The sequence below is a fragment of the Amblyomma americanum genome, chromosome 4, assembly GCF_052857255.1.
Source record: "Amblyomma americanum isolate KBUSLIRL-KWMA chromosome 4, ASM5285725v1, whole genome shotgun sequence".
NCBI classification, from domain to species: domain Eukaryota; kingdom Metazoa; phylum Arthropoda; class Arachnida; order Ixodida; family Ixodidae; genus Amblyomma; species Amblyomma americanum.
Window position 1 is genome coordinate 99734696 of NC_135500.1, and position 15137 is coordinate 99749832.

Sequence of the window (15137 nt, forward strand, 5' to 3'; positions counted from 1 at the left end):
CGCGTCTCTCGATAGCCACACCACGCATTGTCCACGACCGCAGGCGCACGGTCCACGCAAAAAAAAGATGAACAAATACTGCACGCACAGATGGCGACGCAGCGTGTTATACCCCGCCACTTGCGGCTCTATCTCGCCCAGCCCTGGGCCGACGGTGGGCGAATAATGAGGGTGGGTTACGAGGGCGACCCTTCGGCGCTGAAGGCGAGTGAGACGACCACCGAAACTTCGTCCCGAAAACACACGCGGAGCGCATGTGTGCACGTTCGGCTGTCAAACTCGCGCGCGGAGCGCCAACGCTCGCGCCGAGAGCACGCATTGCATACAGACCGCAGCACGAAACACAGCGCGAGCAAAAAGCATCGACGGACGGTTACCCTCCGCAGCATAAATCTCTCCCGAAAACGACCAGGTTTCGTGGCGCAGATTTAAAACGGGCACAGCCGCGACTCCCTTTCCGAATTCTCTCCATTGTAACCCACGGAGAAACCTATCCTCTGACTTTAATAACTACTTTAATCACCACTGACTTAGATCAGTGGTGATTAAATCAGTGCCGATTAAGCGACTTTAATCACCAGAACGCCAGCAGCGACGGGAGACAGCTCTGCGCAGCACATGAAATGCCCACTTCGTTCCCCCACACGCCCCTTTGAATTCCCTACACATAAAACTTCTCCGAAGTGTCGTGCGATTGCGTTGTGTTTTATGGCACATAGACAACTAAGCGCATCATGCGCCAAGCGCAATGTTTATTGTGTTTGCTCAGTGGGTAAGAAATTAAAAGATATCTGCTTCTTCCAGGACACTAAATACAGGAAATTCGCTGTAAAACTGTGCGTAATATGAATTTTCCCTTAATTTCTCGCGGCGGCTGCGTTTTTATGGAGGAAAAACGCTAAGGCGCCCGTGTGCTGAGCGATGTCAGTGCACGTTAAAGATCCCCAGATGGTCGAAATTATTCCGGAGCCCTCCACTACGGCACCTCCTTCTTCCCTTCTTTCACTCCCTCCCTTGTCCCTTCCCTTAAGGCGCGGTTCAGGTGTCCAACGATATATGGGACAGATACTGCGCCATTTCCTTTCCCCAAAAACCAATTATTATTATTATTATTATTATTATTATTATTATTATTAATTTCTCGAGTTTTCGGCATCTCTATAAAATGCGGAGAGACATGGGAGAGGCCCTTGCCCTGCAGTGGGCGTAGTCAGGCTGATGATAATGATCAAATGTGGTTCACGGTGACCATTTCACCGCATAGCTCGTAGTGTATGTTTATCTTGCTTGTTATATGAGAATGAATCTGCGCGAAAGGTGAGTGTGTCTCATGCGAAGACGACATAAGAAACGTTCTTGGTCCACGCATGAGTTCCATTATCCTGGAAAGTGCTTTACCAGCTGTAACTTACTAGTTACTTATGCATTCCATTTAGATAGTTGAGTTGAGTGTTGAGGTTATCACAGGCTACTGCTGGGATTAGCCCTCCCATTATTCTACCGGCTATTGCTCCACACTGAAATATTAAGTGTTCATTGTTGCAGAGTGTCCTGGATAATAATAATAATAATAATAATCATTGTTTTTTTGGGGGAAAGGAAATGGCGCAGTATCTGTCTCATATATCACTGGACACCTAAACCGCGCCGTTAGGGAAGGGATAAGGGAGGGAGTGAAAGAAGAAAGGAAGAAGGAGGTGCCGAAGTGGAGGGCTCCGGAATAATTTCGACCACCTGGGGATCTTTAACGTGCACTGACATCGCACAGCACACGGGTGCCTTAGTTTTTCCTCCATAAAAACGCAGCCGCCGCGGTCGGGTTCGAACCCGGGAACTCCGGATCAGTAGTCGAGCGCCCTAACCACTGAGCCACCGCGGCGGGGCTGTCCTGGATGTGCACTTTCTAACTATGGCGTAACAGAGTTGTTTCTGTAGGGACCTTATTTTCAATGCCCGTCCACACGTAAGCACTGCCCTCCTGTCTGCATGCGAGGGGCGAGGCTCTGTCGTGCGACTGCTTCCTTAATTCCCGTCATGTGTATGGTACAATTTTATCGTTCCCCGTCTGCTCGCACAGAATCGGGCTGCTTACACCTAACTGGGCAAGGCCTTTCCTCCCTTGGGCACCGCAGTTTCGGTTATGGTCCGGGGGCTGCTACGCACAGCCGCCAAGGGCGCCGGCAGCGGCCTTGAAAAGCCGCACTGCGCAAGTAACAACGTGACCCCGAACAAAAGTCGCCGCTTGACCTCGGACATGTTCGCGTCCCGCGCGAGAAAAATAGAGCGCGGCGTGAGCATCAACATTTCTACCCCTTTTTTATTCCTCGCATGGCGTAAACACCGCGAATAAAAATTTGCGGGCGTAAAAAAAAAAAAATGAACGGCGGCGGCTCTGCGCAGCGATGGCCCCCGTCGGCCGCCACGTACACTATGTGGCCCGTTCTTTCTCTCCACTGCTTTGCGTCAGCCGAGGCCGCTAATATGCGGCGCACGCTCGGGGCGATTGAATGCGAACCTCCCTCTCCCCCTCCTTTCCTCCTCCCAGCACACCCGGCCGACGCGAGCGTGGAAGGAATGACATTCGCGGCGAGACGAAGCGCGCGCGACATTTGCGATGTAGAGGACGCCGCCTCGCTCCAAGAAATTTCACAGCCCCGCGCAGTGGATGCGGGGAGACGAAAAAGAAAAATGAAAATAAAAAGAAAAAGGTGAAGGAAGAAGAAGAAGAAACGAGACGCTTCGGCCACCGCGCATATGCTTGGAAGCAGGCTTGCCGCCGCTGCTGCCAGGGGCGTCTCGCTCTTCTATGCGTGGCATATGCCCTTTCTTATATCGTCATTACTATTCGGGCGGTACATTGCCATTTGTCTTATCGCGTAGCGCAACACGCGCCGGGTCGCCGGACGAGGAGACGCGGCTTCTGCCATCGCACCCGACAAGCATCGGCGTGTGCAGTCGGCTTACTCTCCCGCCGGTCTCATCGGTGTCACGCATGGACACGGGCGCTGAACTGCGGTGTGGCAGTGACACACGAGGGCGCACGCTGGTAATGCCGAGTACGAAAGAGCGACGAACTGTCACCCGACCACCGAGGGCGACCGCGGCTACGATCGAGAGACGCCGCAGTGGACGGCTCCGGATCAATTCCCACCACCTTGGATTGCTTAACGTGCACCGACACCGCACCGCAATGGGGCGTCTTCCGGCCCCATCGAAAAGCGGGATTTGATCTCGCAACCTCGCATGGGGTGCCCTCAGCTGTCAAGACGCCAAAAGCCACTCGCGCGGGGCGGCCACAGTGGCTACGCGCGAGCCCTCATCTGACACTGACGGGCACCAATTACGCGGCCGGCAGTGATCTGGCGCGCCGAGATGATGACAGCAGCAGCGACGGCCGTGACCGGCATTCGCGGCAAAGAAGAAGAAACGCCGATCAGCCCCGTCCCCTGGGGACGGACACACACACAGGGGCCGCCTGTCCTCGCCACGGCACTGCAGCCAAGGAACGAGGACAGCCGCATGGACAACAGAGCAGGTCCGCCGGGTCCACCGACATCACGCCCTCTCAAAGGACGGCCGCCCGGGAGAGGGAGATGCCTTCGAGGCAGCAGCGGCATTCATTAGTTCCTCCGAGAAGGAGGCGCAGCTTCGAAAGAAGAGGCGGCCACAGCCGTATCGCGCCGGCATCATCGCAGATAGGCCGATGCGAGCCGGGGAGTGGTCGAGAAGAGGGCCCTCGTCCGCGGACAGCACAGTTGGCTGCAGCGAAAGCCCGCACACTACGCGGCCGATTCTGATCAGCCTGCGCCGCCAGGTGGTCAGGCGCAGCTCGGAGATCCGAGAAGGAGAGACAGCGCCCGACCCGGGACAGCCGAGCAGTGTGCTGGCAAACTTCGATGTCCCCCGCTGTACTGTGAATGACGAAAAGTGGCGCACCCCAAACAGCGCGGCGCACAGCACCGACGTCCCCGCCCCCTTCCCTTCCCACGCACTCCATAAGAAGGAAGCAGCAGCTACGGTGCATAGCAGAACGAATATTCTGGAGACGAACGCAGACACCAGAGGGCGACGACGGTAATTTCGCTGCTGGAAAACGAATGTGTGCGGCACCTCCCGAAGCTACAGGCAGCCACTGCACCGCCAGGTCCGTGTCGTCATCAAAAACTGAGACACGGCACCAGGCGCGAGTATATGAGCTCACTCTTGGAGGGCGCGGAGGGTCCCATTTGAACCATGCAACTATTTCTCGAACATTTCCGTGGAAGAAATGCGGTTCAGCGTAGTTTAGGAGTTTAAAATTTCTCGCTATGAGAGGGGGTCATCCCATGCCCGCTCCACTATAGACAACGCATATGTTAGTGCCTGAATAACTTAGGCGGCCGAAACTCGCTGCAAACCCGCACTAGTGCGCAGCAGCTGCGCCATCAGACACGCAGCCGAGAACAGGCACAGGCACCGCAGCGAAGCCAGAAAACGGTCTCCCACTCTCGGCTACAGCAGCGGCCTTCCTACGGGACGGGTAAAAACGAGAGATATCCGGCCAGGAACTGTCAGGCCGTCTTCCGATGCCCCTGCGGAGGACACCGGAGCTAGCGAGTCTTCCGAGGCCGCAAGATCGCCACTTCTCCACCGGGACACCGCACCACCGTTGCTCACAATGCGGCGCAGGATTCGTCGTCGTCACCAGCAAAGCCTGCGTGCATCGAAGGAACCACGGGTGCCACCACCGCGCTGCACCCAATTAGCGGAGGAGCACACAATCGGCGGCAGCCTCCAAAGGCGAAGGGCGCGCCGGAGAGGAGGAGGCGGCGGCTGCTCAAAATGCCAAGGGCGCCCATCTGGACCGAGGCGCGCACTGCACGCAACAACGCCGCAGTCGGCAAATGCGGGGCCGCTCGCGGATAGCGGGAAGGGTGCGACGAGCTGCGGCCGCGCGCGCATTACCGCGTCGCCTTGCCCCTAATCTGCGTTGCCAGCTGCCGAGAAACAACGCAGGCGCGGCACCTCCTCGGGAGGACGCATTGTGGGGCCGCCGATACCGAGACCAAGCGGCGATTTGAGGCGTGGTCCCCGGCCGCGCATCAACGCGCCAGCCCGGCTCGCCGAAAGCGGACTCCCCGATTGCGTGCAGCGGTATCGAGCGAACGCGCAGATTTACCCCGGGCAGCCGGTGGCCGGGCACAGCCGAGGGCACACAGAGATAGGCAGCTATTACTCACGTTATGATAGCGCTTCGGCCTCGGGACTGTTTCAGAAAAAAGGGTGTCGAAATTACGCGTATCTACGGGCGAAAATGTCACGTTTATATTTTTGATCCAGCGTTCAGGAAACAATATGTAACTACCATCAGATTAGAGTACCCTTTCAGCAAGCAGCAACGCCAGTACGCATATTGCCGATCAGCGATCGCCGAAGCAACGATCCCAGCTCAGCCGCTCAACTCGGTCGCGACGCGTTTTAATCCCGCGATCACAACACAAACAAAGGCTCATGACTGGCCTCTCCCGGACTGCGATGGCAAACCGAAGCTTCACACAACGAACGGCTACAATGGAAGGTAACACGCCCCCAAATCGGCACAACGGTTTCACGTGTTTTCCCCACTCGAAAGTGCACCTATCACTCTGCCCTGCTATCGTCCCGTGCTCCACCAACACGCTCGCGTCTCTCAACCTGACTACGTCCACTACGGGACAAAAGCCTCCCCCTGTCCTCTGCCGGCTGCATCCACCTCTTTCAGCCGTCAATTTCTTTTTCTTGATTCTTAAGTACTTGGCCACAACCTCCTATATGAATACACCGATTCCTAACCCTCACGTCTCGCCATCTTCTTGGCGGACTGCTGCACGCGGTGACACCGCTCAAGCACCTCCATAGCGTGTCCCCGCCCACTCTGCTTTGCCCCACACGGTGTTCGTGTGTCGCACGCTGCGCTCCCCGCTACGAACGCTGCTGCGCAAGCGGCCCTTCTCCACTGCGGGCAAGATTCGTTCGAATCGACCGAGATGCGAAACAGAGGGTTCTGACCGCGTGCGCGCTTCGTAAACAAGGGCGGGGAGGGGGGGGGGGGGGGGGCAGCCCTTCTCCGAGCGATATCAACACACCACTCCCCGAGGGGGGTGAAGACTGGCGAGACCGGAGGAGCGAGACAGCCTGTATAAATACCGGCCTGTTTGGAAACGGCCGGTGACGGACGGCGACAGGTTGCCGTCGTACGATACGCGCCCAAAGGTTGTGCCGAAGGCCGCGCGCGGTTGCCAGGCTATAAAACGGCGCCGCAGCCTCGACTACCCGGAGGTGGGACTGCCCCCCCCCCCCCCGCCCCCTCTCTCTCTGTCTTTTTCCCAGGTAACGGTCCTGACGCGGCGATCCCCTCTATAAAAAGAAAGGGACCTCCTCACCTCCAAAGTCACCTCTCTCCCTCTCCGCAAACGCCGCGTCCTCACACAAGATCGCGTTTCCGTCCCTCCGTGCGTGTCATAAGGGTGCCCCTATATTTTATTCCGGGGCCGACCCTGGATGCAGGCGGCCCCTTTGTGAACGCCACCAGCGTATAAATACATCTGCCGATGACGCGGAGGTGCGATGCCGTCGTGTTCGAGGCCATTGTTCCCAAACGTAAACACAGCTCGCAACGACGTGACAAAAAGCAAAGAAGGGAAGGTTACACGAACCAAGGACGCCGCACGATAAGAAGAACGACTCCCGCAACCGGGATGGAAAACCTGGCCGTTTCAGCCGTTCCGCTGGCCGCCTTCCCACAAGCCCCGAAGCAAACAAGTCGACGGTATATCGTATATGCGCTTCGACAATTGAGACGCGTTTTGGGAGGGGCACCGGCACCCGCGCCATTGTCTCCCACCCGTTCGCCATTTCGCCTAGCCTGGCGCGCACGCTCCGTCACGCAGAGGAAGGAGTTCATTCAGAATTGCGGGCACGTGGGCTTTGTGGCGCTCTCCCGTCGAAGTTTGCACGTCGAGGACGCGTCCTTCTTTTGGTTGTCTACGCTTTGCAGGAGTTACAAGCCGGGAAACAGACAGAAGTGCCAAGGAGCAGTTACGGAGGCGGCAACCACCAGAAGACCTTTCGCATCCCCGTCTCGATAAGAGCCCTGGCCGCGCAGCCAGCCGCGGAACCTCTTTGGCGAGCTGTAAAGAGCCGCGCCGCCACCTCGAACCCGGTCAGCGACGGCGCAGTTGGATGCACTGCATAGTCATCCATCCATCCCCCTCCCTCCAAACACACCTCACCGGAAGGAGCGCGCACCTAGCCGACAGTAAAAGGCCGTAAAACAATACGCCGTATCAGGGGCGCGAGCTGAGAACACATCACACGGCCGGCACCGCGCGACAGTCTACAAACAAAGCCTCTCGAGAAGTGAGCACCGGAAAAAAATAAAAAAAGGAGGGAAAAGAAGGGGGGGGGGGGGGGCACAATCGGAGGCGAGGAAGCAAAGCTGCGCGCCACGGGCCGCTTGCGCAAGTGGACCGGCACGACCTCTGCGGGCAATGAGCGCGCGCACCAGGCCAACACCTCCTGGAAATCTTTCCCCCCCTCCCCTCTTTTATTTGGCGGAGTCAAGCCGCTTCCCGCCGAAGGCGAGATAAGAAGGTGAGGCTCGCGCGCCACATTCGCTCGGTGCCGCTAAGCCCACCTCATAGATCACACCCCGTGCGCGTACACGAGAGCGGCCACGTCCAACGTCCGCGCCGGATCCCGTTAGGATGCGAAAGAGCTCAACGAGCCGCCCCCGACAGGCGGGGAGTTCGCGCGATACGGATAGCTCGAGCGGCCCGTTCACCTATGTGGTCAGCTTCTATACCGGAACTGCGCTATGAACTGCACGCCGGGTACCGCCGAGCGGCGACTAGCACAGCACACGGCTGGCGCGCCTCTGCACGATATACACTGTTGCCTGCCACAGAGAGGCAAACAGCGGAGAGCGCTCCAGAAATCGCCCCTCGTCGATCTAGAAGACACCCGCTCGCGGCAGCGCGCCGACAGGGGGAAGGGCAAAGAATCGGCGGCACCTGATGAAACCTAGTTCATCACACTGTTCCCAGGAAGTGGACAGAGCAGCGCCAGGCCAACCGGGAAATGGAAGGAGCGGGGTCAAATAAGGCGCAGGCAGCGAGACTTCACTCGGCATTGCCCGCAACCACAAAGCAACATTCAGCGACCTTACGCGGGGGCAGGGCGCTCAGACCCTTCGCGCTCCCTAACTGCCATGGAGCAACACTCTCCAGCGCAATGCTCCTGCCGCAGGGGGCGTGTATGTCGACATGCCGGGAGAACAACGCGCACAGCCTGCCGCTGTCCACCCGTGCGGACACCGGGTCATCGTGCATCTGTGTCAGCTGGATTGGCAATCGATTCGCGGCCGAACCCCTTCACGGCGGCATGCCACCACGCCCTGCAAGAGCCACGCGACACACACGGGGGCCTCCGCGTGGCCACATCTGGGACGGCTGCGCACTCGGCTGCGCAGCTGGGTCGCCGGCACATGCCATGCGTGCACAAGGAGCGTCCACGCCCTGACCCCGAGGGTCGCCTCGCAGAGACAGCTCAGACTGCGGCAGAGGCACGCGCCAGGCGCGCGTCGTCTCCCGACGCCACAGCGGCCACCAGCTGGGGAGAGGCGCCCGCGCGGTTGCATCAGCGAGAACGGCGCGAGGTCAACTCGGCCGCCGCAGGGTGGCCCGTATAGTGGCAGCTTGGCAGCCGCGCAGTGCCCGCAGGCTCCCAGCAACGGCATTCGGTTATGCAGGCGGTTTGTTACATCTCCCAACTAAGTACTAACGAGGTGTAACGCTTTGTCGCCAGGAGCAGATAATGAGCACGCCGGGGAGCCGGAACGTGACGCAGTCTCGGGAATATAAAATAAAAAAAAGCTGCTGACCGAAGCTTGTTCGCGGCACAGGACTCCGGCGTGAACAAGCTGCCGGAACCTGCGGGCGCAGCTTTCTCTTCGTGAAACAGAAACGAGTCAAGACTACGCAGCCGAACAATGGACACTGGCAATGACGCCACCGGCCAGCAATGTACTGAGCGGCAACTTCCGGAGCGCAGCAAAAGCAGCGAAGGCTACACGAAGGGGGAAACGGGCCGTTTCAAAACAGGCAGCGGCAGGGGTGACTGTCATGCACACTCCTGGTTCGGGAAACTAAGGGAAACACACTGTGCAGTCCACTAAGGAATATACATATTAACGGCCCTTGCATGATGGCTCAGTGTTGTCCGCTTTCACAGAAAGCTTCTCCTCTGACTGCATGCAGGATGCCTCCAATCCGACCCATGCACAGAAAACCCCACGTTCCGCTACCAGCCGCAGTGGCGGTGATTGTACGGACGCCACTCCCACTGCAGCGACGCTCAGAGGGAGATGGCCCGGCCAAGGAAGAGCGCCTGCGCTCACTGGACCGAGATCACTCCACATGACAGAGCGCCGGGCGCGCTGTTCTCGACCGCAAGGTCACGACGCAGTGCCCACTAGATGAGCTCCCGCTGCGTAAAAGCCAACCACCCACACAAAACTCGCTCGCCTTCGTGTCTTCCAATTCCTCGTGGAGATGAATCAATATTCGGTTCGACCCACGTCGACGAGGAGCAGGCCAGACGTCTTGTCCGACCTAGCACTACTACTACGTGCGCCTCCCCCTGCTGCGAATACAAAAAGGAAAGTGATAAGTACGAAACACAACTATAATCCCACAGGGCCCGTGAGCAAAAGCAGGCCTCGTAGCCGTCGTAGAGGGAGAGAGAGACGAATGCGGCGGGATCGATGTTCGTCTCGTCTCGGTTAATCGATTCCGAAGTGGGCCGTGCCACAGCAGCAGCACGAACGCCTCCCGTCTCTCCAGTCTAGGCCGTCCAAGAACGAGCAGAAAAACAAACGAACGCCGTATACCCGCACCAGCTGCCGCCACGGAGCCCTTCCAAAACGACACCCGTTCGTCCACGTGTACACACTCTTGAAACAACGCCGCAAAGAGAAAACGAGAAGCTGAGAAGAAGCAACGCTGATTGGCGCCCCCTGCCTCTGGAGGGTTGCGCGGCGCCGATCACCGATGCACGTGCGTGTCGAACAATGACTGCATCGCGGCGTGCGGTTCGAGTCGATCACGCCTCGGGCCTGCCCGAAGAAAGTGTGCCAACACACAGCGCCGCCAAATTAGGGGCCAATCTTCGCGAGCAGTTCGAAAGAAGAAAAGTTGAAGAAGCGGGAGCGCTTCATTCCCTTTCAGCCGCAACACGTTCTTCGACGGAGACGAGAGAATTAGGCTGAAAAATGGGAGACCACCCACCAGTCGCGCGCTCGACATGAAAAAGAAGAAAAAACACGCCAACGAGTGCGAACACAATGCACCCCCCCCCCCCCCCCCCCCCCCCCGCGGTGAGAGAGTGAGACAAAATAGAGCGAAGGGTCACTGCGTAGTCAGAAAACAACACTGCACTCAACCCGTACCCCCTTTAACCGCGCACCGCCCTGCGCTAGATTAATAAACTCCGTTTCGTTTGTGATTGATGATGGCGGTTCAGAGACTCAGGCTCCCTTCCCGAAATGCAAATACCCACCCTCCCCCTGTCTCGCACGGCACTACGATGGGCGTGCCCCGAAGCACGGTTCTCAATGGGCTCCAACTTTAAACGAGGGAAGAAGTTAATCGTACGTCGCCTGTACATTATATATCGGAGGGCACACTGACAGGTGTAAAACGTTATGAACCTTGCCCCAAATAACGTCGGCGACGAGAGGAGAAACCTGTTGTTGCTAGACTCGAGTTGCGCGTAAGGTCAGGTTTTTTCTCGATGCGCGGGCGACGAACTCGAAACCGCGCTGTCACAACAACAGCCAAATTAGGGGCCAATCTTCGGGAGCAGTTCGAATATATAGCCCACGTATATAACTGCTGACAGACGTCTGGACATGTAGTGGCGAGCGAGAAGCACGACCAACCGCGATACTCGCCAGCTGTCAGTTCATATGCACCCGTACAAATGCTCGCCTCGCGAATGCTGCACACACACTTCACGATGCACAGTCGGTGCAACGTCAGGCGTGATAGTTAAAAGGTGTTTCGCCGCCAGTCGAAGTACTCGCTTCGTTAAATCGCCGACGGCATTTAGTCACTGCAAGCTGTTAGTCGCTCGCCGATCCGCCCTTACTCGGTCGGCGAAACTTTTTGCCTTTCCGAGAAAGTAGGACGACGAAAGGCGTTTTAGATGATATCGCACAGGAGCCAGGTATTTTTCAGACTTGTTTGCGCGCAGTTTCTTCAGACATGACGCGCCGAGGCTCGGCGCATTGATTCGCCATGTGCAAGGCGGCATACCGAATAGGAAGACGCGCGCGATGGTGGCGAGGTGCACCGCGCGCCAATGAGTCACCACGCGTACGTATCTACTACCCGCGGTGCATATAAATGCGTGCGCACCCGCAAAGCCTAAACGAGAAGGCGTCCATTTTCGCCGCGGCTCGCTTCCTTCCCGCTACTGTCGCTGACACCACGAATTCTCGGGCGATGAGGCCATCGGATGCGAGCTGCAGGCACACACTTTCGTTTTGTTTTCTCGGAAACACACCATAACGCACGCACTCCGCAAAGCAAATGTGCAGTGAGAGGCTCCCCGCACAGCGTCTTGCACAAATGTCGACGAGAAAGTCACCGCGACGACACGACACTTGCGGGAGAGCAGGTCTGTATGCGGCCAGGCATCCATTCGCTCTGAAGAGGAGATAAATTTGAACCCGCACAATAAAGCGTGCTGCGCTAATTGAACAGAAAGGCAGTGCCGTAGGCCTGAAATTCGCTGCCGTTAAATGAGCCAGTCGCAACCAGCTGCTGCACCTTTATGTTAATGAAACCGCATAAGCAGCGCTCGTCGTGTGTTGTCTACCTCTGCCTTTGCGTGTGTTTTTTTTTTTTGCGTTGTTTTCCACCCAAGCTCGTCAACCAATCAACCGGCCTGCATCTTGCAATTCTCACTCAAGCAATGAATCGGAATCGCGTCCAACTTTCTCGGTGAAAAATTTGGAAAATTGTAAGACACTGTTACGGAAATATTTAAGGTAATGGTCCGTTATTCTGATACATAGCACAATCTTTCTTTTAAACTGTGTCCATCGATCGCATCGAACTGTTAAGTCTGCCATAGGAAACTAATGGGGAACAGTTTGACGATAGCAATAACGTGAATAGAAAAAAAAATGCAAGAGCTGTCATCGGGTGATCTGCAGATACATTGATTGCTATAGTTAAATCTTTCATGATAAAAAATTGCGTTCTCCAACTGTTTCCCGTTTAAAAATGTTTTTTTTTCCAGAACTGTTGCGCATGAGAAAAAGCCGCCCCGCCCCCCCCCCCCCCCCCCCCCCCAACCTTTCAGTTTCTGGAAGCGTCTCGGCCTCCCCGAGTTACACAAGTCTGGCCCTCGCGTCGGCGTCACGACACGCGGCAAGCAAAACTCGCCTCGCAGCTGGCTGCAGCACACTTGGCGCTCGCATTACGGCGGCTTTTCGGGCGACTAAAACGGACGACGGTGCAAAACAGACACTACTGCGAGGATGAACGGGGTCAGGTCTCCTAGCAACGACGCCGTCGATGCTCCAGTTGGCCCACTGGCTGCAGACCGTTCGATGATGTGTGGCCCGTCCTTGATGAAGGCACCACCGCTGGCCGAGGACGAAGCGTGTTTACACCGGCCGACGATGACGCCGCAGGAGGGAGAGGCCAAAATCGTGCGGTGAAAACGGGCCGATCCGAAGCGAAGCGCAACGCGGCCATGGACGGACGGGGCTCGATGGACGTCAAGAGGGATGGCGTTTAAAGCGCTGCACATAACAGACGGTCAACCAAGCTCGCGGCGGCAACGCTTCGTCCGTCTGATGCTTAACTTTCTAGTGACGCCCTCGAGCACCGAGACGTACTACACGCCTACTGAAAGTGTGTTGGTTAAAACGCCGGTCAAGAACAAACTGCGCAGGTTGACCGGCTTCCCTCCGATGCAGAAACTGACGTGAAACCTCGACGCGATTTGAGAGCAGGCAAGCAGATTCGGCAGCAGACGCGGCTAACTATCGTTGTTGAGCTCATACAGGACGTATCCGCCGCTATGGACGAGGGTGGCGATGGTGAACACTCTCAAGGTTAGGTTGCACGCAACATAAATACCCGAAAAAGTAGAAGGCTGGACAGGCGCCGCCGAAGCCATGTTGCATGGTACAGCACCGTACTCGATATTCGGATGTCGTGGCTTAGGATCCCACAGCCGACTCGTGACTGTTTTTCCTTCTACATTGTAATCAATTATCTTTCAGCTATAAATATAATATGAATTTGCCATTGACCAACACGACAAAAAAAAAAAACAATCTTCCCTTCTGTTTCCATCGGTTTCAGTGTCTCCTGGCTTCCACATTCTTATGCCATAACGGAACCCTCATCCCCTAGCTGCATCCTTGACTGCTCAGTTGCAGCGAGGAGTTAGGCACTTGCCTCGCGAAACGCGAAAGCTGCGCTGCCGTGTTACTATCGGCAGCGCGGCGGCGCAAGAGGCGGCATCTGGGACCGCAAGCTGACGAAGGCGACTGGAAGACGACCGCCACTGCAACGGCGCTTCGCAGAAGCCGCGACACGCGCGCGTAAGCTGCAGCTGACGCGGAGGGCATTGAAAGAGCAGGGCATTCACACTCGCGCGAGTCGGCCACGCGCAACGCACAGGTGCCACACACCGGCGCGCAGAGTCACAGGGAGAGAGAGAGAGAACTAAATAAAAAGGAGACGTCAGCAGTTACTCACCAGACAAAGTTGAGCATGAACATCCCGCGGTACTTGGCCCGGGCCACCGCGCACATGAGGCGACGAAAAATCCGCTGCGTCTTGGCGCCTACATGCCGTCCCGCGGCGCTGTCTACGTAGCCGCGGTCGAGGTAGCAGCAGTCGCGGTTGGGGCACGACGCGCCGACCGCCAGCGTAGTCGAGGCAGCAGCGCGAGGCACTTGACGGCGGAGGGGGATCGGAGGGGGCCGGCGCGCACCACCGGCAGCATCATGCGGTCGCGAGGGCAGCGGTGCGCCGACACCTATCTGCCCCGCGCGCCCAGCAGGTGCGGCGGCATGTCGACGACGCGGTCACCACAACCGACAACGCCGAGAGCGGACGGGCACATTCACACACACGGCGCCGACTGTGCGCGCATTAATCGCAGGAGGGGGCGACAAATCCACCGGGAACGGAGGGGGACAACGCGCAGCACACGGCTGCTACGGGACTACTAGCACCGCTGCGCCCTGGAGCAGACGACGACCGCCACAGCGGCAGCAGACGAACAATTCTGACGTCACCCTCGCTCAGGTGATGCGCCGCGGGCGAGCAGACGACGGCGAGCGCAGGCCGGCGGCGGCCCTCGCGCGGCGGGAAGGCGAACTACAAGGGCCGCTCCGCGGCCTCCGAGACCGGCGACGCAATGATGGAGAGTCGCTGCCGCGTTCCCGTCCGCATGCGTGAACGAAAAATTAACGCGCCAAAGTTTAAACGCAGTGATCTTCTCTTAACCTCGTGTTAAGACTTCATTAAATGGTGCCACGCCTTCATATTAGGAGGAAGACCACGAGTTTTTTGACTTCAGTAAACAGAAGGTACTCGAACCTAACGCTGCATGAAAATGTCGAAATTGCAGAAGGACCAACACTCCGTCACCAAGATGATCGGAAACTTTATTATACGAAACTACAGCTTTATTATCCTTAGTATTATTTTTCCCCCGACGTTGCGCAATGAGAAGGGGCGCTTCACTGCATGCCCTATCGCAATGCAGGAAAAACAGCGCCTCAGGCTCGATGCGCGGCTAGAATGTCGCGAGGTGAAGCTGGAGGCCTGTGCAAGAATAATAATAATAATGATAATAATAATAATAATTGGTTTTTGGGTAAAGGAAATGGCGCAGTATCTGTCTCATATATCGTTGGACCCCTGAACCGCGCCGTAAGGGAAGGGATAAGGAGGGAGTGAAAGAAGAAAGGAAGAATGAGGTGCCGTAGTGGAGGGCTCCGGAATAAGAGCAGACAACGCAAAAGCTGCGGGGGTAGATATTCAGTGGCTGTGCAGTGCATGCGTGGCATTAAAAAGTGTACTGTT

At 57.1% G+C, this 15137-nt stretch overlaps 1 protein-coding gene across 2 annotated transcripts in view; it reads right to left on the reverse strand.

Moving 5' to 3' along the window:
* Nucleotides 1-15137, reverse strand: part of Mob2 (MOB kinase activator 2) — a 98918-nt gene that overhangs the window by 61053 nt on the left and 22728 nt on the right. The window contains exon 1 of one of the 2 annotated variants that reach the window (XM_077661279.1): nt 13800-14465. The exons of the other annotated variant lie outside the window; for it this stretch is intronic. Coding sequence (XP_077517405.1) covers nt 13800-13855 — 56 coding nt within the window. The 5' untranslated portion in view covers nt 13856-14465. Of the gene's footprint in view, nt 1-13799; nt 14466-15137 lie in introns of those variants that run through there. 2 annotated transcript variants of the gene reach the window in all.